At 31.6% G+C, this 26,172-nt stretch overlaps 2 protein-coding genes across 2 annotated transcripts; one reads left to right on the top strand and one right to left on the bottom strand.

Moving 5' to 3' along the window:
- Positions 1–8,741: 8,741 nt before the first annotated feature.
- On the bottom strand, positions 8,742–11,486 carry LOC109818437 (uncharacterized). The gene has a single exon (XM_020383902.2). The coding sequence runs from the start codon at positions 11,484–11,486 to the stop codon at positions 8,742–8,744; it is 2,745 nt and encodes a 914-aa protein (XP_020239491.2).
- Positions 11,487–22,548: 11,062 nt separating this feature from the next.
- Positions 22,549–25,296, top strand: LOC109818436 (uncharacterized). Its single transcript, XM_020383901.1, has one exon. The coding sequence runs from the start codon at positions 22,549–22,551 to the stop codon at positions 25,294–25,296; it is 2,748 nt and encodes a 915-aa protein (XP_020239490.1).
- The last annotated feature ends 876 nt before the right edge of the window (positions 25,297–26,172 follow it).

Below are 26,172 nucleotides of genomic sequence, written 5' to 3'. Positions count from 1 at the left end.
ATGTCGTTTTAGTGAATTTTCAATTAAATTAGTACATGAATCTTCATCTTTAATGTTACTGGTTAATGAAGACCATAATTTTAAACATTTTTCTCAAATGCAAATGCACAAAAGATAATATGTCAATGCATGGAGGACAAATATAATGTTAGATATGTGAACACATGTTAGTTAGAAGGACATCAAAGTCAATTATTTATTAAAAGATAGAGGTAATTATTTGTCAAAAGATAGAAAAATTGTGTTGGTTGTACTTTTCTTTATTATTTATGTTATATATTTTCTAAATCTCGTAGTATTCAAATCTATGTTTTATTGTGAAATTCATAAAATTCTTTAAAATTTTATAATATAAATCCATCAAAATCCATTAAAATCCGAGTTATAAAGTCTTGACTAAAATTCAAGTTTTAAAAGTCTTTTAAAAAAATCCTAAAAATTATGACATTCTAATAAATTTTAAAAAAATCCTAAAAATTATGAAATTCTAATAAATTTTAAAAAAATTCTTTTAATATCCATTAAAATTCACAATTTTTTCTTATGCTAAAATTATTTTTCAAAATTTCAATCCATTATAAATTTTTTATACGTCACCAACTTTTATCATATAATTTCAATAAAAATTAATTTTTATATTTATATTATAATATTTAAATCAATTATTATGAATGCATATGTATAAAGATCTTCATTGCATTGAATATACTCAATAAACCTAATCACAAAAATTACACAAGAATATCTATCATCTGATAAACAAAATAAACAGAGTAAGTGATATGAAAATTCGAGAAAGAATTCAGTTTCCAATAAGAGTTGATGGGGACTCAAACTTCTTGATGCATGATAGAAAGAACTCAAGTGTTTAAAATCTTGAAAGTTATATGTCTTTATCATTTCTTAATTCACCATCAATAAGCAGAGAAAATAATCAAATAGGCACTAATCGTGCAAACCCTCAACTCTAGAAATTAATGCGTCTTAATTTAGTTCTTTTAAAATACTTGTTTCTATCATTTAAATAACTTTTATGTTAAGACTTGTATGATAAACTGGCTTATTTTCTTTATTAAAATGGTGAAAACGATAATGGTTATGCCAATCAATTTATGAACTTGAAATAGTCTGAGGCTGTGTAGAAGAAATCCTACTATTACATTAAAAGCGATGCAAAGGAAGGTCAACAATCATAAATGCAAAGACAATTGAAAAAACCGTATATATCTTTGAAACACTTTCCTACGCCTCGGTTGTTGGTATTTGCCAAACACTTTTTTACACAAGAATTTCTTTAACTAATTCGTATTTTGGCACCATAAAAATTGTTGGAAGTCAAGAAATTGAAAACCGTAAAATTACCAAAGCAAATTTCAGGAACACTGCTATCATAGACCAAGGTTGGATGGAGTCCAATTTAAATCAATATCTGAATCTCAAAATGAGATGCTCGTTGCACATTTGAAGAAGACGAGATTTGTAATGCAATGTGGAAGTGTGGTAGCTCGAAGTGCCCTGGCCTGATGGCTTTAATTTTAAATTCATAAAAGCATTCAGGGAGACCCTAAGCATAGATATTTGTCGCTTCATGAATGAATTTCATGTTAATAGGAAACTTCCAAGAGGATCCAATTCTACTTTTATTACTTTTATACCAAAGAAAGATGACCCCTAAAATTTGGAAGATTATAGACCCATTTCGTTGGTTGGATGCATGTACAAGATATTACCCAAAGTCCTTGCAAATAGAATTAAAAGAGTGCTATCGTCAATCATTGATGAGCAACAAAGTGCATTTCTTGAAGTATGGCTAATGCTCCATAGTGTTCGGGTGGTGAATGAGATTATAGATGAGGCAAAAAGATACAAGAAACCCACGATATTCTTTAAAGTGGATTTCGAGAAGGCCTATGACTCCGTATGTTGGCACTATCTTCTATACATGCTTCATCGAATGGGATTTAATGATAAATGGGTGAGGTGGATTAAAGAATGCCTAAGCTCATCAAAGGTATCTTTACTCATCAACGGAAGCCTCTCAGAAGAATTTCCACTTAAGCACGGACTTAGGCAAAGTGATCCTGTAGCACCTTTTCTCTTTATGGTGGTTGCACAGGGATTGACGGGGTTGATGTGTGAAGCTGAGAAACGCAAAATATTTACAGGGGTGAGTGTTGGTAAAAAAACAAGTCAAGATTAGTATTGCATAATATGCAAGTGATACCATGTTTTTTGGTGAGACTAGCTAGGAGAATGTCATCGCCATAAAAGGTATTTTAAGATGCTTTAAGATTATTTCTGGGTTGAAGGTTAATTTTTCTAAGAGTAAGTTCGATGCTATTGGGGTTAATATACCTTTAGTTGAGAGTTATGCACACCTATTAAATTGCACTTTACTACATATACCTTTTTGCTATCTTGGTTTTCCCATTGGTGCAAATCTAAGAAAAAAGGCCACATTGGAGCCCATTCTTGTTAAACTAAGGAAGAAATTTTTGACTTGGAAGGGCAAAGTGTTGTCTATGGCTTAGAAGTGTGTTTGGTGAACTCAGTATTAACAGCATTACCATTATATTATATTTCATTTTTCAAAGTTCCTGGGTCGGTTAGTAGAGAGATAATTTCAATACAGAGGAAATTCTTATGGGGATGCAACGATGGTCAGCGAAAAGTATATTGCATAAATTGGGACAAGGTGACTTTGCCTAAAGCACAAGGAGGGTTGGGTGTGAAAAATGTCACCCTATTCAATACGGCGATGCTGGCCAAATAGAGATGGAACCTATTCCATCTTCCTTTATCTGGTTGGGGCCAAGTTTTACTATCTAGATATGGTGATGGAAGTAATCTTTATGCTCAAAACCCTTCCAACAAAGATTCTATATGGCGGAGAGACTTGTTTATCGTGTGCGAGGGAGAGAAGGAAGGAAACTGGTTTGATAAGATGATAGAATGGCGAGTAGGGGAGGGGTTTAGAGTGAGATTTTGGCTTGACAAATGGGCTGGTCCAACGATTTTTGCAGTAGCCTATCTGAGAATTTTGATTAATTTTGCTCATCAACATTCTTTAATTGCAGAGTTAGGGTCATGGACGGACCGAGGATGGAAATTAATGGCAACTTCGGTGGATAAGGAATAAATTCGTGTGGGAAGCTTCACAAGAGGAATAACTATATCAGACAATAAGGGGTATCAATTTCCATAGAGCGAAACAAGATTCATAGAGGTGGTTAGGTGATTCTTCGGGAGAGTTCTCTGTTAGGACGACATATAAATCTTTACTTGTTGAATATGCTAGTGTCAAGGATGATGAATTCTCCAATAGTATTTGGTTAACTCCAGTACCTCTAAAGGTCCAAATTAATGTGTGTGGAGAATGGTAAATAAGGGTCTTCCATCGGTGGAAAATTTGGAAAGAAGAAACATAACACTTGGTGGACAACAGTCCTTGTGTCAATTTTGTAAAGGTGTAGCTGAAACCTCTAATCGTATTTTTCGCACAAGCCCTAAGGTGGACAAGATAAGAAACAGTGTTTGTCTTGGATCAGGTGCCCTACTCCGCTACCACAACAAGTAAGACAACATTACAACTTTATTCCAGGCCCAATCATGTGTAAATCTGATGCGGTATCCTGACATGTAGTATGGATGGCTACTACCTGGAACATATGGAGACATAGAAACAGGTGTATCTTCGAAGGGCACCAATTTAGTCATGAAAATATCATAATAGATATCATGTCTTCTTGCTAGAGGTGGCTCTTAACACTTAAAAAATACTTTAGTTACTCTTTTGTGCATTGGTGCAGCAATCCTGAACCTTGCTTGTGCTCGAACAAAGTTTGAAGTGTTCAATAACTAGTTGGGTCTATTTGGACCTATTGGAGTTATGGTTCTTCAAAAGTAGTCTACTATTTTGGTATGGGAGAAGGGGTATAAACAAGCCATGACAAACCTAATTATCATGTAGGGGTGAGCATAGAACCGAGATCCGAACCGAACCTAAAAAATCCGATAAAAAATATTACTTTTGGGTGGGTTCGGACAGGTTTTATGGGTAAATCGGGTTAAAATTTTGATTTTATACGGGTTATATTGGGCGGGTTTGGTTTTAAATTTTTAAACTCGCTAAAAACTGAACCCAACCGAAAATGAGATAAGTTTATATTTTTATTACTTTTGTATAACTAAACAACAATGATCCAAACTCAAAAGTCTTTATTTCAAGTATAATATAGCCATCAATTTGTAACTTTTTTTTTCTTTTTCTCATAACCTAGATATTTCTTTTGTCTTCTCATTCCTTATTCAATTTCTGAACAGACTAGTCTACTTTTAGACTTTTCTTTTTGTTTCTTTCTTTATCTTTTTTTTCCATCTTCCTATCTCCATTTTGAGTACAACTTGTGCGACAATGGTTTCTTATAGATTTTGTAATCTAACTTTAGATTTCTTTTGCATGTAACAACTATGAATTTTGTTATCTTTTGTTTTTTCTTCTTTAGTTTGTAAATGTTTTCATTTACGAATCTACTTACATCATCTATTGTTACCTTCATTCTATTTTTGTACACTATTTTAAAAATATTTTTTTTACCGTTTTAAGCTTCACCTTTGTTAAAATAACTTGGTCCACAAAAAATCTCAAACCCGATTGTACCCACCTGCCCAAATCCAAATTCGTTGCAACTCGAACCGCCTTAAACCGAAAGCTCAGTCGGTCATATATGAGTCATATTTTTCCAAAGTCGATTTGCAACGGGTTGAACATTTTTCACCCAAACCCAACCGAACCCGCCCGTTGCCCACCCCTATTAGCATATGGTGCAAGTGGCAGATTGAGAAGTGTCTTCGTCTTTACGTGGCAATTCGAGGCACTATTACATGGTGGGGAATGAAAAGACATTGACTTTGGTGGCACATAATGGTGATGACTTAATGCTTCACGTCCTAATAGAGGAGCAACCAAATGCTATATTACGTGATTTTAGGCACTTTACTGATGTAGTGGTTGTACGGTGGTTTGACATGTGCTCTGAATGCCTCATATTCTCGACACGTGTAGTTTTACAAAAAGAAGGGAACGAGTTTATTTTGCTTCTTCTTAGTTGGTTGGACCTTACTCTTTATAGGGGCTATTCTAATTTAATCTTTTCCTTGTTAATTGCTTCATATATCTAGTGTAAAAGGCTTCAAATATCCCTTATACCCGTTTATTCCAATAATATTAACTATTTTTTTGTTAAAAAAAAAAACCAAACCTAAAACCAAAAAGATTATAAGAGCCAAAATTATTTGGGCCAAAGAAAGCTTAGCCATCTCACACAATTCTAATATCACTATTATTCTAAATATTTCTTTGAATATTGTATATCTTTAACAAGTTTTGCAAAATACACTTCCCTCCAACAAATTCCACCAAAAGTTTTTCATGTACAAATTTTTATAAATAAAAATATTTGATAAAAATATGTATTTAATATTTTTTAATGTAATTAATTATTAATTACTGTTACATTTAAGTTTCATTAATAATTAATTACTAATAATACTAATTGACTAATTACAATACTAGATTTAAAATTATTTATTTTTATTAAAAATTAACATATAATAATAACTTCTATCATAATAAGTGTCATTTTAAATTATTTTACATATATCATATAAAATAAATACTTCTTTTATCTCCTTTAATTATTATGGTTCTAGGTTATTTTACAAATATTAAAAAAAAGTAATAAATACATAAAATATGGTGAACGACTTTTACAATATTTCCTATCCTTCAAAAATTTCCACCATGAATGACATATGTAAAGGGAATAACTTCTTCAACATTCCTTTCCCTCCAAAAATTTTCACCAAAACTTTTCATATACAATTTTTATTATAAAATAAAAAAGAATCAGACAAAGAAAGATTGATTTAATACTTTTATGTAACTAATTTCTAATTGCTACTACATTTAAGTTTCATTAATAATTAGTAATAATAGTAGACTTATAATTACTATATCTAAATTTATGCATGATTATGTTAAAAAATTATCTCCTTCCATTTCTCTTTAATAAGTATCGTCCTAAATCAATTTACATAAATTAATATAAAAAAACTATTATATATAGAAGAGGGATCTATTTACTTTGAGTAAATCTACTTAAACTTACTCTCTCTCTAAATAATTATTGCTTATATTATTATATTTTTTATTTTACTTTTAAAAGTATTTAGAAACACGAAGTGCCTGCTTTTAAATAGTCATAATAAATATTATCTTAAATTATTTTATAAATATTAAAAAAATTAATAAATTGACAAAATAAAAGGAACAACTTGTACAATACTTCTTTCCCTCCAAAAATCACTAATAATACTAATTTACTAACTACTAATACTCCTAGATGTGAACTTATTCATAATTATGTTAAAAATTCACATAAGATAAATACTTTTGTCTCCTATAATTATTATCATTCAAAATTATACATATTAAGAAAAAATAATAAATAAATAAAATATAGTGAACAACTTTTGTAATATTCCCTGTCCTCCAAAATTTCCCCATCAATGACATTTATCTATGACATATGTAAAGGGAATACTTCAACATTCCCTTTCCTCCAAAAATTTCTGCCATAACTTTTCATATATATACAATTTTATTATAAAAAATTATTAGACAAAAAAATATTGATTTAATAATTTTATGTAACTAATTACAAATTACTATTACATTTACTTAATGTATTAGTAATTAGTAATAATACTAGATTTATAATTACCGATACAACTAGATCTAAAATTATACATTATTATATGCTAAAAAATCATGTCCCTCTTACTTTTATAATGAGTTTCATCATAAATTAATTTACACAAATTAAGAAAAATTAGCTGATGAATAGAAGAAATAAAGGGAACAACTTCTGTAACATTTTAATCCATCCAACTATTCCTGTCATCTATGCATAACATATAAAAAGGGAACAACTTCTCCAACACACCTTTCAGTCCTAAAAATCCCACCAAAAGTGTTTCGTATACAAATTCTATTATAAAATTAAAAGAAATTACACTGAAATTATGTATTTAATATTTTTTTTACTGTAATTAATTACTAATTAGTATTACATTTACATTTCATTAATAATTACTAATATTACTAATTACTAATTACTATTACTAATAAATTTAAAAATATTAATTTTTATATTAAAAATTCATATAAACTATTTACTTCCTCTGTCTTCCATAAGAAGTGTGTAGTCCTACGTTATTTTACACGGATCAGGAAAATCTAATAAATATTGGAAGAAAAAAAAACTTCTACAACATTTCTTTTCCTCTACAACATATGGATAACTTTTTAAACAGAATTGTGTGTGTAACTTAATCTTATAATATAGTTGAATACATTTTTGTAACTTTGACTGTTTTTCTGATGATTGATCTAGTGGTTTTTATTAAAATTTATAGGGGAAGTAAGTTTATTTTTGTAAAAATTAATAACTTAAGTGAGTTTTTGGGTTAATATCGTTTATGGGCTGAATGGGCTTTAATGAAGGATTAATCTAAATGGACTAGGCTAATGGGAATGAGGAGACTCCTAAAAAAAATCCTCTAAATTCTTTCCCAACCCTCAATTCATATTAATCATAAACACTCGGTGCTTGTTTGGTACTTCGGTCCAAGTTGACAGAGAGTGAAAAGCAAACACACACTCAGTTTCACTCTTTCTTTCCGTTTAAGTAAGAAAATATTCCAAGGTGTGATAGCAAAAAGCTCTCTCCCAAGGGATACTTCATTCCCTTCCCAAGACCCTTTTGTTAGAATAGTGGATTAAGCCTAACTCAACCCTACAAAACCAGTTTATAAGGTGAGGGTTGCTTTTCACTTATATACTATTTAATTACCTAATCTCTAGTCGATGTGGGACTTGGATTTTTCCCAATACACCCCCACACGTCCAGCACTATTGGGCTTAGTACGTGGATAAATGGTAGGTGACCCTTTTTAATGATCTAGGATTGGCGGGACTTGAATTTTTTCCAATACACCTCTTCACGCCTATGAAGCATGCATCAATGGTAGGTGACCCATTTTTTTTAAAGTGGATCTAAATGGATCTGATACCATAATAGAATCACGAGACTTATATGATTGAAAAACTATCTGTTTTATTGTGTACTGCAAGGCCAACTTATATATTAGCCAAAGTAGAACAAACTAACAGGAAAAAATATATTATTAATATCCTAAAGATAACTAAAAAGATATATTATTAATATCTTAATATGAAAAGATATATTATTAATATCCTAATATCCTAATACCTTTAGGGATTCCAACTGAGGCATGCTATTACATTTCCTCTTCTTCTCTCCATATCCTTATTTATGACCCAATGAGGGTTTGTACCAAAATTCTGATGAGATAGTTTGGTATGGTTTTTGGTGTTTCATTGGGAGTGGCGATAAATTTGTCATGGTAAATAAGGAAGGGAAGGAGGCAATTACAACAAATTAAAATTCTTTTTTCTTCTTTTTACACAGCTTGTGCAATGATATTGTACCAACAAATTAGAATGTTTATCAAACACTAGCACGAATACAATAATTTCAAAGAATAAATCAAACATCTCTAGTTGCCTGCCATCTGTAGGAGTAAAATGGCAATTTATTGAATGAGAGTATTGAAGGAGTGAAATTGTGACGTGCAAGAGTTGGATTTCTTTGGAGCTATACTTGAGTCACCACTGACACCTTTTCGTACTCTTTCCCTTTGTTTCTCAAAAATAGAATGCTGCGACCACCAAACCTTTGTTGCAAATAGATAATTATAGCAAACATCAACACTACCAAAGGAGTAATCTTATCCGAAGCACGGGAATAATATGCAACCTGTTGCTGCGGCTCGGCAATGACATAGCCAAGAACAAGTAGAAGAGCCACAAAGAGATCATCACATGCACGTGGAAGAAGTCTCACCATGCTGATTCCAAAGAAAAATGAAAAACAAAGAGCATTGCCCTTGGAATTCCAGAAAATATTAAGCAAAATTTGAGGCAAGAGAAAGCCATCTAGCACCAAATCTGAATAAAATTTCAATTTCATCCACGATAAATATTTTGAAAGGCCAGATGAATGCACAAAATGATCATGCAAAGCATTGTTTCGGAACACAAGCAGTGCAATTAAGAATCCAGCAGCATATAACGGAAAGATCACATAGAGAACCTTCTTCTCAGCAATCCAGAGGCCATTCTTATTTCTATCACCCTTTCTTGTCGACCATGTTAGCTTCAAGAGTCGGAGTTGCAAAAGGAATGTTGCCATTGCTATTAGCCTTACACCAATTTCATTTAGTCCAAGCCATTGATTTTCAAGCAAAATGTTTATCTTTGCATGATTTTGTGCAAGAAGGGAATGAAAGTTGAGAACAAGAGATGTCATATTTCCCAAAGTGAGAATCAATAGCATGATAAAGGACATTAAGGGAAGCATGTCAGAATTTTTTTTCATGTGGTAGAGTTGTAAACCCACAAACACACATTCTAGTGTGGTACTCACCAGAATCATTATGATCTCCACATCTACTTTTGCTATGATATGTTTTGGGTCTATTGGGTAATCTGCAACTGTAGACAGGTTCAAGGGAATGAAGTGAAGAGGGTCTGAATCTTTGCGCATGCTTTCAATACTTCCCTTAATCTTAATATAACCTCCGCAGTTCTTTTCCATTGGCTGTTGGAACTGAAACTTGACTATAATCTCACAATCCACAGAATCTGTTGATGGTATTAGGTTTGATGAGCCAAGATTCCTGCAACCTACCATACACAAGCTTCCAGATTCAGCATCATAGATTCCCTCAGCAGAAACATTAATATCTGTCTCAGTTGCGTTTGTTGCTGCATTTAACAATGACTTCTCACCTAATTTTGCATCAGGTTCTAGACTGAAGCTAATTTGGTAGCTAACATTGTACAAGCCAACATAGCTGGAGTTTGCAGAAATAAATGGTTGTGTGTGGCTGGACTTGGGAACAAAATTTTCATCTATGTATAACTTTTGGATCTGATCATTAATACCAAATGTTATAGAAGAACCCCAAGCAACTATTTTGTCATAGTATTCAACTCCCATGCCAAATCTCATGTCAGAAGAATAAACATCAGGATACCTTATTCCCTTGTTCTTGAGAGGTTCTTGTCTTGGGCACATTTTTCTGGCTTTGTCAAGTTGGCTATACTCATATTTTATACCAGAAATTCTATCCCTTTTGTCTTGATGACTTCTTAAAATCATTCTCTTGAAATAACCTGAATCCCCCACAGCTTTGTTGCTCCAAATTTGGCCCACAATGCTACTTGCATCATTCATTGACCAAATTTTTGGAAACCTCATGCTCATTCTTGTTGAGCAATCACCCACATGGACACTGGCCATTGATTCTCCAATTCCCAAGAAATGGCAACCAACTATACACAATTGGTTCTTTTCCTCATCCCACCACCCTTCTCCAACTAATGTAGAATTAGGATTGAAAGACCCAATGGAACCAAAATAAATATTGCCAAAACCAATCAATAGTTTCAGCCTTTGCTTAACATTTGAACAAACCAATACTTTCAAAGACACAATGTAAGGCAATTGGTTGGCATCAACTTCAACAGGACTGCAATTCTTTGCAGATTTGCAATCACGTTGATATTGCAAATCATAATTACCATTAATCATTGAAAAAAGCTTTGAGCAAAATCTAACTGGATTAACTGGTAAACCGGCCTCTACTTCACCTTCATCAGCATAATCCTTTCTTATTTCTTTAGTATCCAAACTATATTCATAATCCATTTTTGGAAAAATAAACAGCGAAAGGGATTCAAAATAACTCACCTCGTGCTCAGAACTCACGCTTTCCAAGCTTCCAGTAACCAAAGTAGAAATAGTATTCCTCGAATTGACAACATTGTAAAGCCTGAGAACAACTTCCAAGGGTTGCCGCATGCCATCATCAGTTTCTGTTCCAACCATACAAAGCTTCCCTGAAGATTCTGACAAGAACCCTTCAAGCAAAAACGTTATAAAACTTGGTAACTTTTTGTAGTTCCACATGTTGGTATCTGAGAAGTTTCCATCATGGACACGGTAATACCAAGTGGCACTTCGCATTTCTAACCTTGCTCCAACCTTGAGGATGCCAGCAACATCAGTTTCGAACACATTCTTGATTTGAAGGGTAACATGTTTCTGACCCCCTCCCCAGGGGTAGACAGTGCCACCACCAAGATAGTAACCATCTTGGCGTTGACCGTGTGGGAAGACTTTGAACTTTGACTCGTTGAGGGTTGAGTTTGGAATTGGAACCATAGAACCACAATGATCCGTGTAAGAGACAGGAGAAGCATAGGATGAGAAAGTGTTTGGGGACACAATAATGGTGAAGAGAAACAAAGGCATGAGTAAAAATGACAGTGCCATGATTTCAGGGGTGACCAAATTTCTTTGTAGAAGAAAGATGAAGTGCAAGTATATATAGATTAGATTCTTGAAAGTCTTTTATAGGGGTAGGAAGGACAAAAGATAAGTGGATAATTGTATATAATATTGCATAAACTCCCTTAATATCAATTAATTCTCTTTATCTCTTTTTTCTTATTAATACTTCTTTCTAAATGTTATGATAGTTGCTTGTATAATTGTCCAACTTACTAAATATACTTGTTTATTTCATTAAAATTGAAGTTCTACCTTTAATACGAGTTAGTGTTCATGTTTAAGCAAGCGCATGCAGCTTGCGGGAAGTTTTCTGATATGAGCCAGGCAATTTTGTTATGTGAATTAAAATTAACTTATGCATAATAAAAAAAATAAAATTTTGAAAAAATTAATTGAAAAAAGGTTTTATGAATTAGTTTATGTATAAATTAATTTTAATTTATTAAAAACTTTATTTTATGCTTTTTTCATAATTTTTTCTCTTTTGACTATAAGTTTTTTTTTTTTTTGAAGTTTATCTAACTAAACTCTAAGGTGGAATTGAAATCAGATACTCAAATTGTTGTATTTGACTATCGGGATGATTGTCCAACTACTGCTCCTCGTTCAGAAAATCTGGAGTTATATATCTTAGTTGGTGGAGCTGTTTATGATTTATATTTTATGTGAAGCAAGTGGTGGAAGCTTTAAACAGTCATGTTTTTATTGTCTTTTTATTTTTTTGTTAAACACATAATTTAATTTTATTCTCAATTTAATATCCATACATGAAAAAATATGAAATTAGTCCCTACACATCAATATGTCATCAATTTGGTCCCTATTATTACTCCTTATTTAGAAAGGTTATAGGTTGATGGTTAAATATATATATATATATATATATATATATATATATATATATGTGTGTGACCATGTCGTTTTCCACTTTAACAAAGAAGTGAACTAAAACATACATGTATATTAGTGTCGTAGTTTAAAGTGGCAAATGCTTCTAAGTCTATGGATTCCAAGACCATTTCTCTTTTATGTTTGTTCTTGTAATTGTGCCTACAACTCTTGTTAGAAAAGAATAAATTGAACAATATTAAACACATTTAGGAATTGGTGATGGATAATATGTTCTAAATGTATTTAACAACCTATGTAGAACCATTTGTAACGCTGTTTAATCATGAAATAATGATAATAATTAATTCAATAATACTTATACATGTAAGGACTAATTTAATAAATTTTTAAGCATAGGAACTTAAAATCAGCTACATGTGCAAATACTAAATTATGTTTAACTTTTATTTTACTAGACCACTAAATAGTGTTTTGTTAGAGATGATGAATGTTTAAGATGAGAAGGGAAGAAAAAGAGCAAACTCTTCCTCAATTAACTTTAGCTTTAATGCAATATTGGAAATGAAAGATTTTAAAACATTTTTAGTATGTTCAAATTATTCTTATTTATATTTTTTAAATTTAAATTTATAAAAATATAAGGGTAAATTTGTTTTATAAATCTCTCTACTCCCTTTGTAAACAAAATGAGAAAAACAAATATTTAATCATTTGTTCTCATTTCAACCAAATAATTTTTTTAACTCTTTTCCTCCCTTTCCTTTCCCTTCATTAAAATCTTCCCCTTCTCTCCTCCTTTTAACCAAATATAATCTTATGTGCCATTTACATTTTTATTCTTTCCAAAACTTGAACGGGGCTTCCTTTAAAATTTTTTAACTTAAAGTTTGCTCAACCAAATGTTGATATGTAAAATCATAGTTTTAAAAACTAGACTGGTCATTGAACCGGTTAAGGTATGAGGTCAGTGGGTCAAAGGTTGAACAGGTGAGTCACTAGTAATCGCATGACTCGATTTTTATTTATTTTTATTAAAAAAATATTCATATTAAATATATTTTATACTTATAAATTTTAATAAATTCATATTTATTTTAAATTTCAATTTTTCTATCTTATTTAAAATTATTTTTATTTTTATTTTTGTAAAAAAATACATAAAAATTACATGTTAAACTATATATTAATACAAATTAAAAATATAAATAATATGTACATATATAATATGCTTGCAATTGATATCACAAAATAATATATGTAGTATCTACATAGATATTATATTATTAAATATATAATTTAAAATTAATAATATACTATAAAAGTTATTTAAGTTGTATATATTACAAACAAATACATTAGAACAAGTAGTCATTGTTATATTTAATAAGACCTTTTGTTCTTCTATTAAGAGATTCAATTTTCATTATTATTTTTGTGGTTTATGGTCCCTTAAAAAAATTTAAAAAAAATAAGAAAAAAAAGTGGTTGAACCGGTTTGACCCACCGGTTGACCGGTTGAACCGGAAAATTGACCGGTTCAATCCGATTTAAAACAGGTCAACTGCATAACCGATCTAACTTAAGATTCGGACTGGCTAGACCACCAGTTCCCGGTCCAATACTGATTCAACCGGCCAGTTCGATCCAGATTTTAAATCACTGTGTAAAACATTTAATGCATATCATTCTAGTTTATTTCTCAACAATTAAAAAAAGGAAAAAGGTATAATTATAGCTTTTTTTACAAAAATTTAAATAAAATAAAATCAACTCTTTCCTATCTAAAATTACAGATGTTCAAAGTCAAATACACATATTGAGAAATATTTAATATCATAAAAATTAATATATTAATTTTAAAATATTTATATTCAATATTTATTAAATTAATTAATTAATTAATATCATAACAGTTATTATTTATTTAACAAATGATGTAGAAAGTCCGACACAAAATATTATTTTCGTAGTACTGAAATAATTATTAAATAGAAGTATATATATATATATATATATAAAAGGGTACTTAGAATTTATATAATATCAATAATTTTGAAGAAAGAGAGAAGGACTAAAACATCAATATATAGTTTTGGAGCCGTAGAAATACGTGATAAGATAATTAATTACATAAAAGCAAAAAAATTATTATAGAAAATGAATATATAAATAATAGTATAACTTTAAAAGGTTAAGATGCTAGCTAAGCCAGCAGAGGACAAGAGGCATGCATGTTGACTTTAGATTTTTCAATCATTTATATGATTCATTATTTGAAAACATTGAGCTTTGATAACAGTGTCATACCAGCAGCTTGTTAGGATCAAATTAAATTCAAGGAAACCGTTGACTCTGGATAGTTGACATTATTTATAAGCCACATCGTCATCAACTAAGGATTTTATAGAGCTATTCCCATTTATTAATAATAACAAAATGAAAAAATATTTATAAAACTTTTAATTTACAAATTAATTAATTATAAACGAAAAATATAAAGAAAAAAGAAAGAAAAATGTGTAATCAAATTAATAGTTAATGTGAGTGTGATGAAAATTGAAAAATGATATAAAAAAAAAATTAAATAATGGTGTAAAAAGAACATGTTATAACAATTATAGTATGAATAATATATTTCTTAAAAAAAAATATGTTGCTAACTAAGCCAGAGAGGACTCCGTAGATTCTCCACTACGTATATTATTCTTTTAAAACATTGAGTTTTAATTAATATGCAAACTACATATGCTGTCAAAAAAAAATGCAAATTAAATATATAACTAATCCTTTTGTTGTATATTTATAAGTTGAAAAATAAGTATCATCTAACATTTTAAATTTTAAATCAGTTTTATTATTTAAATATTAAAAAATTGACAATACATCTCCATCTTGTTTTTTTACTTGATTTATTATTTACATATGCATTTTCAAAATAGACCCAACAATCAAAGGGAAAACATTTTGTTGTCCAAATTGTGTATTAAAAACACCATTTAATTTCTTTTTAAATTAACTTGTTGACAATCACGCACTTGCATGATGTTAGTTTTTTTTATCAAGCATTTAAAATATACCGTCTTCACGACTTGATCTTAAATTCTTAATTAGAACAACATTCATGAGCATGTATGTACGTATGTGATTGCTTACAAATCTTCAACTCTGTTATTATAATTAAGTTGATTGTTTAATATTTTTTTTTTCAAAAGGTGAATTTGTCCCCTCTAACGTATTTTAGTTGATATTAAATATTGGTCAGTAACAACATTAGCACAAAATAATTTTTAAAATTAGTTATTTTTAACCTTTAAAATTAATTATTTTTCAACTCTTATTATAATTAAGTTGATTTTTTTTCTCATCCACTTATATACTCTTTAATTATCTCATTTCTAGTCGATGTGAAACTTAAGTTTTTCTCGGCAAATAATTATCCTAATAGTAAATTTTAGTATAATATAAATATATTTTTAATGACTATTATATATTAATCATTTATATTAGATAATAAAATAAAAAACAATTAATTTATTATCATTAATGATAAATTTTGTTGTAATGATACAATCTTCTGTATATGCATGATACAAAATTGATTATGAATAATTGATTTTAAAAACACTCAATTTTAAAAATTCACTCGGACAACATTAACCCTATCAAAATTGAAAAATAATTAATTTTAAAGGTTAAAAATAACTAATTTTTAAAATTATTTGCACTAGTGTTGTTACTAACCAATATTTAATATCAACTAAAATACGATAGAGTGGGACAAAGTCATCTTTTGCAAAATATATATATATATATATATATATATATATATATATATATATATTAACAATCAACTTAATTATAATAATAGGAGTTGAAGATTTGTAAACAATCACATACATGCTGATAAATATTGTTCTAATTACGATCAAGTCGAGAAGACGGTATATTTTAAATGCTTGATATAAAAATAGCATCATGCAAGTATGTGATTGTCAACAAGTTTATTAAAAAGAAATTAAATGATGTTCTTAACACACAATTTGGACAATAAATGCTTTCCCTTTGATTGTGGGGTCTATTTCGAATATGCATATGTAAATAATAAACCAAATAAAGAAAATAATATGGAAATGTGATGGAGGATCATGAGAGGAAAGTTCATACATGAAGATCATTGGACCTTTAACTAGGTCTATGATTAAGAGGTTAGATGAGGCTTCTAAAGAGGGGGTGTTTCTTAGACTTATGTTGCATGAGCATTAAATATGATTCCTCTTATTAGTCTCTTAGTCTTCATTGTATATACATTATATAGTACTTGTACATAATAGATAGATACTTGTATATGTATTTTTGTCTTTGTATTTGTGAGACATCTTTTTTTTTTTCTTTGTAACTCATACCCTTAAGATTCTAGGATATGTTCCTTGGAGACTTTTGCTCCATTTGACCTTTTATGAAGGATTATTGATTTTCTTATTTTTAGTATTAGAAGTGGGGTGACAGATAGTAAGTATGTAGGTGAAACTAGTAATTGAGTCTTTGTTGGGCCTAGGCAAAATTTTAGATATTAAGCATGTTTTTCTCCATTTTTTCCAAGGACTTGATTTACCTAGATCTCACCACCATTTTTTGAACCTAACTAAACCAATTCCAAGAGTTTTGGATTGGATTGGATGTAGAAAACAAGCCTTGGTCGCCTAACTCCTTCAATGGCCGAATTCTACTTAGCTTCTCCTACACACTTTCTTCTTGTTAGCCAAGGAGACAAGGTGACACTTGGCAAGCTAGGATAGACTAATCTAGATCTAAGTATTCATACGTCGTCCATATCTTGTCTAACTTGCTCTACAAGCTACTCCACCTCTTTATATAGGTTATTTCCTTTGTAAAACTCACTTTAGATGATATATTTGAGAGTTGTCGAGTTTATTCCACTAGTGAAAAATTAGTATATTACGTCACCTCTTTAATGTCGGACACACTAAAATCTGACGTAAAAAAAATGCGGTGGCATTTTTGTAATTTTCACGAACTTTTTTACATCGGACCTGGTAGGGTCTGACATAAAATGTCAAATCTACGTCGGATGTATGTTGTGTCCGACATAGATTTAACATTTTACGTCGGACCCTACTAGGTTCGACGTAAAAAAAGGACGCGAAATTGAATAAGAGAGTGCGAGGCACACCGCGCGCATTCACTCTTCATCACTTTTCATTTTTTTTCTCTGTAAACCCTCTCCCTCTCCTTTGTTACTGAATCATTTTTTTGTCTTCTGCAGAGTGGGGTGAACTCTTTATTACTCATTCGCAAACTGTTGCAGTTCATCAGGTATGAATCAGGGTTTCGTTAACACCTTTTTGCTTCGCATTGCTATTGTGGCTATCTGTTCTATTCGATTTTTTGGTTGTTCTATTTGTATGGGTTGTTGGCCTTTTCTTTTGAGTTGTTTTATGAAGCAGAACGGCCCGTTCTGCTTGTAGAACGGGCCGTTCTGCTTGCACTCGTTATGTTTTGTTTTTTTACTACCTTTTTACGTCGGACCTTGGTAATGTCCGACGTAAATTTATGTCGGTTTTACAAAGTCGACATAGATTTACGTCTCCTACATTAACGTCGGTATTTTTTCCGACGTAAAAAGCTCAAAATAACCGACGTGGAATACTTCTTTTGTACTAATGTTCCTCCAAATTATCTCTTCCTAAAGTCCTAAAACCTCTTGATTTGGTTCCAATTCTCTTATCCTCTTCCTAAAGAGTGTGGTGAGGATTGAAGTGGTTCATCTTCTTCCAAGGAGTGACATCACTTGAAGAGTGTTCTTCACCTCCTAAGATGAAACTATAAGCTTTTACCTCACTAGTGGAAAAAACACTTTTAAAATCGGTCATTTTTTACTTTTAAAATCAGTTCTCTGACCAATTTTAAAAGAGCCGATTTTGAAAAGTGGGACTTTTAACATCGGTCGGTGACCGATTTTAAAAGTCCCACTGTAAAGCCCGATTCTAACGCCCAATTTATATAATAATAATTATATATTTTCTTATATAATATTTTCACAATTATATCGTTAACAATACTTTTTTTTTTAATAAAGATAAAGATAAAGAACAATCATATTTTGTGAATTTAATACATGATATATCGTTCTAAAATATTTACAATAATGTATTATTTTACACAATATATTTTTCTTTCACTTTTATTACAATATTTACATTGATAGTGAAAATAAATTTACAAAAATTGTAATAGATTCATCAAATAGCTTCCACATTCCAATTCCTTCCAAGGAATACCACAGTTATATCAACTGCAAAATGATCTGGAATCCAAAGTAGATCCATCTATTTTGTAATATATTTAATTTATAAAAACAAAGAAAAGAAAGGAGTAAGAACAATATCCAATAAATATAATAACTCAAAAGAATATACAGAATTATTTATAATCAATATTAAACACATATATATATATATATATATAAATATATATACAGATCATATATTAAATTTTCATGATACAATAAAATTTGAATTATACTTGTAGTGACTAGTCAGGATAAATGAGCATCATCATAACATCAACCAATAAAAGGATATTTCACCTTAATCAACAATAGGATATTTCACCTTCATTTCTTACTCATTTAAATCCCCAAGGTCAAACCTCCAGCTACAAATAATTCAAACTTTATCTTCTATGGCCATAGAACAATATTTATCTTCATAAATACGTGAAGAAATAACAACAAAACGAGTCCAAGATATCACAACTATAACATAGTTGATTATAAATATATTTACAATAAATATATCTATGTAAAAAGAATATATTAAGAATACCAATGATATAAATAAAAATGACCATCATTATAAAATAATGAAACAATATAAAATATGAACACCTTAATAATTATTATAGACAAAAATAATCAAAGGTTAAGCAAATAAATGAGGTTAGGGACACCCCACTAAATAAATATACATAAAAAAATAACATAAATAAATAAAAATAGGAGTAGATAAAATTTTAAAGAGATAAGGTTCTCCTCTCCCTTACCTGGATAAGTAGGAGCTAAAACTTGAGCAGAACCTCCCCCCTCTGGATTCCCTCTTTCTTTCCCTCTCTTTCCCTCTTTCTTTCTCTTTCTCTCTCTCTCTCTCTCTCTCTCTCTCTCTCTCTCTCTCTTTCTCTTTCTCTCTCTAAATTTCCACTTCTGGCTGTATGATTTTTTTCACAGCCCCCTGCCTCCTATTTATAGGCAATCTGACGCACCCGGAACGGCCCGTACTGATTTCGGAACGGCCCGTTCCGGAACGTTCAAATATGCGTAAAATTATCAACTGGAACGGCCCGTTCTAATATCGGAACGGCCCGTTTTCAAAAAGCAAAACGGCCCGTTCAGAAACCAGAACGGCCCTTTCTCAATCTCAGCAGAACGGCCTGTTCTCCCTCCGGAACGGCCCGTTCTCCTTGTTGGAAAGGCCCGTTCTGGGCCCGTTCTCAACTTGAAATTTCAGTATATTTTTATTGCTTGGAACGGCCCGTTCCAATTTTGGAACAGCCCGTTCCAAGTTACCCTTTTACCCCTCAAACTTTAATAAAATTGCAAAAATGCCATTAATAATAAAATTACAAAAATACCCTTATTCCTTTATTAAAATTACAAAATGTCATTAATTACAAAAGTACCGTTTTAAAAAATTTGGGGTGTTACACCCACATTTAAAATCAGTAAAAATTGACCGATGTTAAAAGTGAGACTTTTAAAATCGATCATACCATGACCGATGTTAAAACATGGGGTGGTCAAGTACTCAAATATATTTTTTAGCCTCTTCTCTTTAGTTGCATGTAAGGAAAGTTGAGTCTTTTTTGTGTTGCTGCTTCCTCTTTCACCTTCTGACTTTTCATCAACAAACAATCACCACCTTAGTACAAATTGTGTTATGGGGTGATCAAGTACTCAAATATATTTTTTTAGCCTCTTCTCTTTAGTTGCATGTAAGGCTAACCTTTGTTGTTGCTAGATCCAGCTTGATTTGTAGGACACCTGTAGAAGTACAATAGCTCATATTGGTAGAGAATATGTTCGTAAAGCTTTTCAACTTGAGCACATAACTTTACACTATTCCCTTCCAATTTCAGGGCAAAGACTACTTGCCCCCATTTCTTTTCTCGACCAACCTGGAATCATTCAACAGAAAATCCAACACATTAACATGATATTACATTTGAAAATCCGATACAAATTCATGCATTGATAAACTTGGATGAATAAACTTGACATGCACATAGAAGCTCCAATACAGACAAAACAACTAAAATGTGTGAGGTGAGGTAAATGGGCAACATATATACCTGGTGATATCCTCCTCTTCTGGTCACCTCCAAGTAAAACAAGTACAAGTCCAACAATGTTTCTCGGACATTGAAACTGCCAAGTAGATTTGCAACGACACATGTAAACAGAAAACATTTCATGACTTGTTTACTTTGTTTGAGACTAACTAGAAAATAATTTGCAATTACTAAGGTGGTGATTGTTTGTTGATGAAAAGTCAGAAGGTGAAAGAGGAAGCAGCAACACAAAAAAGACTCAACTTTCCCTACATTGCTGGACGAACTTTGAGTCTGGAACGGCCTTAGAATGGGCTGTTCTGCAAGCAGAACGGCCTGCACTGTAAGCAGAATGGCCCGTTCTAGGGCCGTTCCAGACTCAAAGTTCGCCCAGCAACAACGAAATAAGATGCATGAGACGAGAATGTTACCTTGATGTTGTATTCGTCCCAAAAAATGAGAAACTGCACACTTCAGATGAGAGTCCGAGAGAATAAAGAGAAGAATATATGATATTGAAGATAGTAGAGAATGGAGCAATGGGAGCACAGATAGTATAATTAACTCTCTGATGCTACATTTAAAATCGGTTGTTCAATAACCGATTTTAAAAGTGATACTTTTAAAATCGGCTACTCATTAGCCGATTTTAAAAGTCCCACTTTTAAAATCGGCTATTCAAGAGCCGATTTTAAAAGTCTCACTTTTAAAATCGGCTGTTCAAGAGCCGATTTTAAAAGTAGCGTCAGAGACTTTTAAAATCGGTCATAACGTAGCCGATTTTAAAAGTAATGTCATTATTTACAAAATTTCCACTGCGTCACTTTTAAAATCGGCTACTTGATGATCGATTTTAAAACTCCGATTTTAAAAGTCATTTTTGTACTAGTGCCTCCATTAGAGGCCTCTAAGAAGCTTAAGAAGTGTCAAGCCAAAGGTCTAGGGAGGAACTTGAAAGATAAGTCATGACTATTTAGATTCTCTAGAAGATTTCCATCAAGATGTATTGTCAATTTTTAAATGCTTAAATAATAAAACTGATTTAAAATTTAAGATATTAGATGATACTAATTTTTCAACTTATAAATATACAACAAAATGATTATTTATATATTTAATTTGCATTTTTTTTACTGCATATTAAACCTCAATGTTTTAAAAGAATAATATACATAGTGGAGAATCTACCGGAGTCCTCTCTGGCTTAGTTGGCAACATAATTATTTTTTAAGAAATATAGTATTCATACTATAATTGCTATAACATGTTCTTTTTACACCATTATTTAATTCTTTGTTTTATTTATCATTTTTCAATTTTCATCGCACTCACATTAACTATTTGATTACACATTTTTCTTTCTTTTTTCTTTATATTTTTGGATTATAATTAATTTTTAAATTAGAAGTTTTATAAAATATAATTTTTCATTTTGTTATTATTAATAAATGGGAATAGCTTATAAAATCCTTAGTTGGCTTATAAATAATGTCAACTATCCAGAGTCAACGGTTTCCTTGAATTTAATTTTATCATAGCAAGCTGCTGGTATGACACTGTTATTTTTTTTCGATTGCCATATCTATACAATAAACGGTAGTTATGTAGATGTTTTAGTTTACTTATCAAAGCTCAATATTTTCAAATAATTAATCATATAAATGATTGAAAAATCTAAAGCCAACATGCCTTTTGTCCTCTGCTGGGCAATATTAATTGATATTAGGGGAGTTTATGCAATATTATATATAATTACCCACTTATCTTTTGTATAAAAGACTTTCAAGAATCTAATCTATACTTGCACTTCATCTTTCTTCTACAAAGAAATTTGGTTACCCCTGAAATCATGGCACTGTCATTTTTACTCATGCCATTGTTTCTCTTCACTATTGTGTCCCCAAACACCTTCTCATCCTTTGCTTCTCCTGTCTCTTACATGGATCATTGTGGTTCTATGGTTCCAATTCCAAACTCAATCCTCAACGACTCAAAGTTCAAAGTCTTCCCACACGGTCAACGCCAACATGGTTACTATCTTGGTGGTGGCACTGTCTACCCCCGGGGAGGGGGTCAGAAAGATGTTACCCTTCAAATCAAGAATGTGTTCGAAACTGATGTTGCTGGCATCCTCAACGTAGGAGCAAGGTTAGAAATGCGAAGTGCCACTTGGTATTACCGTGTCCATGATGGAAACTTCTCAGATACCAACATGTGGAACTACGATCAGTTTCCAACTTTTATAACGTTTTTGCTTGAAGGGTTCTGGTCAGAATATTCAGGGAAGCTTTGTATGGTTGGAACAGAAACTGATGATGGCATGCGGCAACCCTTGGAAGTTGTTCTCAGGCTTTACAATGTTGTCAATTCGAGGAATACTATTTCTACTTTGATTACTGGAAGCTTGGAAAGCGTGAGTTCTGAGCACGAGGTGAGTTATTTTGAATCCCTTTCGCTGTTTATTTTTCCAAAAATGGATTATGAATATAGTTTGGATACTAAAGAAACAAGAAATGAGTATGCTGATGAAGGTGAAGTAGTGGTGGGCTTACCCGTTAATCCAGTTAGATTTTGCTCAAAGCTTTTTTCAATGATTAATGGTAATTATGATTTGCAATATCAACGTGAGTGCAAATCTGCAAAAAATTGCATTCCTGTTGAAGTTGATGACAACCAATTGCCTTACATTGTGTCTTTGGAAGTATTGGTTTGTTCAAATGTTAAGCAAAGGCTGAAACTATTGATTGGTTTTGGCAATATTTATTTTGGTTCCATTGGGTCTTTCAATCCTAATTCTACATTAGTTGGAGAAGGGTGGTGGGATGAGGAAAAGAACCAATTGTGCATAGTTGGTTGCCATTTCTTGGGAAATGGAGGATCAATGGCCAGTGTCCATGTGGGTGATTGCTCAACAAGAATGAGTATGAGGTTTCCAAAAATTTGGTCAATGAATGATGCAAGTAGCATTGTGGGCCAAATTTGGAGCAACAAAGCTGTGGGGGATTCAGGTTATTTCAAGAGAATGATTTTAAGAAGTCATCAAGACAAAAGGGATAGAATTGCTGGTATAAAATATGAGTATAGCCAACTTGACAAAGCCAGAAAAATGTGCCCAAGACAAGAACCTCTCAAGAACAAGGGAATAAGGTATCCGGATGTTTATTCTTCTGACATGAAATTTGACATGGGAGTTGAATACTATGACAAAATAGTTGCTTGGGGTTCTTCTATAACATTTGTTATTAATGATCAGATCCAAAAGTTGAACTTAGATGAAAACTTTGTTCCCAAGTCCAGCCACACACAACCATTTACTTCAGCAGACTCCAGCAGTGCTGGCCTGTACAATATTAGCTACCAAATTATCTTCGGTCTAGAACCTGATGCAAAATTAGGTGAAGAGAAGTCATTGTTAAATGCAACTACGAACGCAACTGAGACAGAAATTAATGTTTCTGCTGAGGGAATTTATGATGTTGAATCTGGAAGTTTGTGTATGGTAGGTTGCAGGAATCTTGGATCACCAAACCAAATACCAACAACAGATTCTGTGGATTGTGAAATTATAGTCAAGTTTCAGTTCCAACAGCCAAAGGAAAAGAACAATGGAGCTTATGTTAAGGGAAGTATTGAAAGCATGCGCAAAGATTCAGACCCTCTTTACTTCATTCCCTTGAACCTGTCTTCAGTTGCGTATTACACAATAGAACCGAAACAAATCTTAAGAAAAGTAGATGTGGAGATCATAATGATTCTGGTGAGTACCACGCTAGCATGTGCTTTTGTGGGTTTGCAACTCTACCATGTGAAAAGAAATCCTGACATGGTTCCCTTAATGTCCTTTATCATGCTATTAATTCTCACTTTGGGAAATATGACATCTCTTGTTCTCAACTTTCATTCGCTTCTTGCACAAAATCATGCAAAGATAAGCATTTTGCTTGAAAATCAATGGCTTGGGCTAAATGAAATTTCTGTAAGGCTAATAGCAATGGCAACTTTCCTTTTGCAACTCCGACTCCTGAAGCTAACATGGTCAGCAAGAAAGGGTGATAGAACTCAGAATGGTCTCTGGATTGCTGAGAAGAAGGTTCTGTATGTGATCTTTCCTATATATGTTGCTGGATTCTTAAATGCATTGCTTGTGTTCCGAAACAATGCTTTCCATGACCATGCAGTGCCTTCATATGGCCTTTCAAACTATCAGAAACATTTGTTGTGGATGAATTTGAAATTTTATTCAGGTTTGGTACTAGATGGCTTTCTCTTACCTCAAATTTTGCTTAATATGTTCTGGAATTCCAAGGGCGATGCTCTTTCTCGTTTATTTTTCTTTGGAACAAGCATGGTGAGACTTCTTCCCCGGGCATATGATGATCTCTTTGAGGCTCTTATATATGTTATTGGTTCAACCTATCACACTGACGAGGAGCGGGGTGAATATTATTCCCGTGCTTCGGATATGATTGTTCCTTTGGTAGTGTTGGTGTTTGCTATAATTATCTATTTGCAACAAAAGTTTGGTGGTCGCAGCATTCTTCTTTGGAGAAACACAGATAAAGAGTATGAAAAGGTGTCAGTGGTGGCTGAAGCATAGCTCCAAAGAATTCCAACTGTTGCACATTACAATTTCACTCTTTCAATGTTTTCATTCAATAAATTACCATTTCATTATTTCAGATGGCAGGCAGCCAGAGATGTTTGATTTATTCTTGTAAATTATTTTATTCATGCTAGTGCTTGATGAAAATTTTAAAGTGTTGGTAAGCAACATTGCACTAGCTGTGTAAATATATATATATATATATATATATATATATATATATATATATATATATATATATATATATATATATATATATAATTCGTTGTAACTGCTTCCATCTAATGTTCACTACCCTATTTCAATTTTGTTTTTTGCCTGCTCTTAAGAAACTGTTCCTTTTTCCTTCCTATTTAAGCCTTTGTTCTGGACTTTTTCCTCATCTGATGAATATTCTGTACATTAAAATTGTTTCCAAATTTAATTCTTAATAATTGTGAAAAGAAATGGACAAGATTTATCTGTTGAAAAACAGTGACAGTGAGGCTTTAACAGGATGCCTTTCTCTGATAATTGTGCTAATCTCTTTGTAATTTGTATTATGATGGTAAAGGTTACAAAAATCAATCCTCTGGCGCAAAATGTAAAAGAAAATGATCTCCATACTCCAGTAACATTGAATTTGGAGGGTGACTATTCATATGGCATAATCTAGTAGGGACTGAAAATTAATGGGTGTATCCTTTTTTACCTTGCTGTTTCCCATGACATGTTCTATGAAGATTTTATAGTAATTTGCAGTTTATGCATTTATGTGCAACTTTAGTAGGAAAAGTATTTTATGCAGAAAAAAAATAGACATTTTTTTTGGGCATGTTTTAGCCTGTTGGTTCGCTATTTTCAGGAAAAAGAAAAAAAAAATTTAATAGT

Source organism: Cajanus cajan, chromosome 8 (genome assembly GCF_000230855.2).
Source record: "Cajanus cajan strain Asha chromosome 8, NIPB_CcT2T_4, whole genome shotgun sequence".
NCBI lineage: Eukaryota > Viridiplantae > Streptophyta > Magnoliopsida > Fabales > Fabaceae > Cajanus > Cajanus cajan.
The sequence above is the reverse complement of the archived record's forward strand: the minus strand, read 5'-3'. Positions and strand labels throughout refer to the sequence as shown.

Bases quoted from the DNA above. Each gene is read 5' to 3' on its own strand.
- LOC109818437 (XM_020383902.2), bottom strand. From the start codon at position 11,486: ATGGCACTGTCATTTTTACTCATGCCTTTGTTTCTCTTCACCATTATT.
- LOC109818436 (XM_020383901.1), top strand. From the start codon at position 22,549: ATGGCACTGTCATTTTTACTCATGCCATTGTTTCTCTTCACTATTGTG.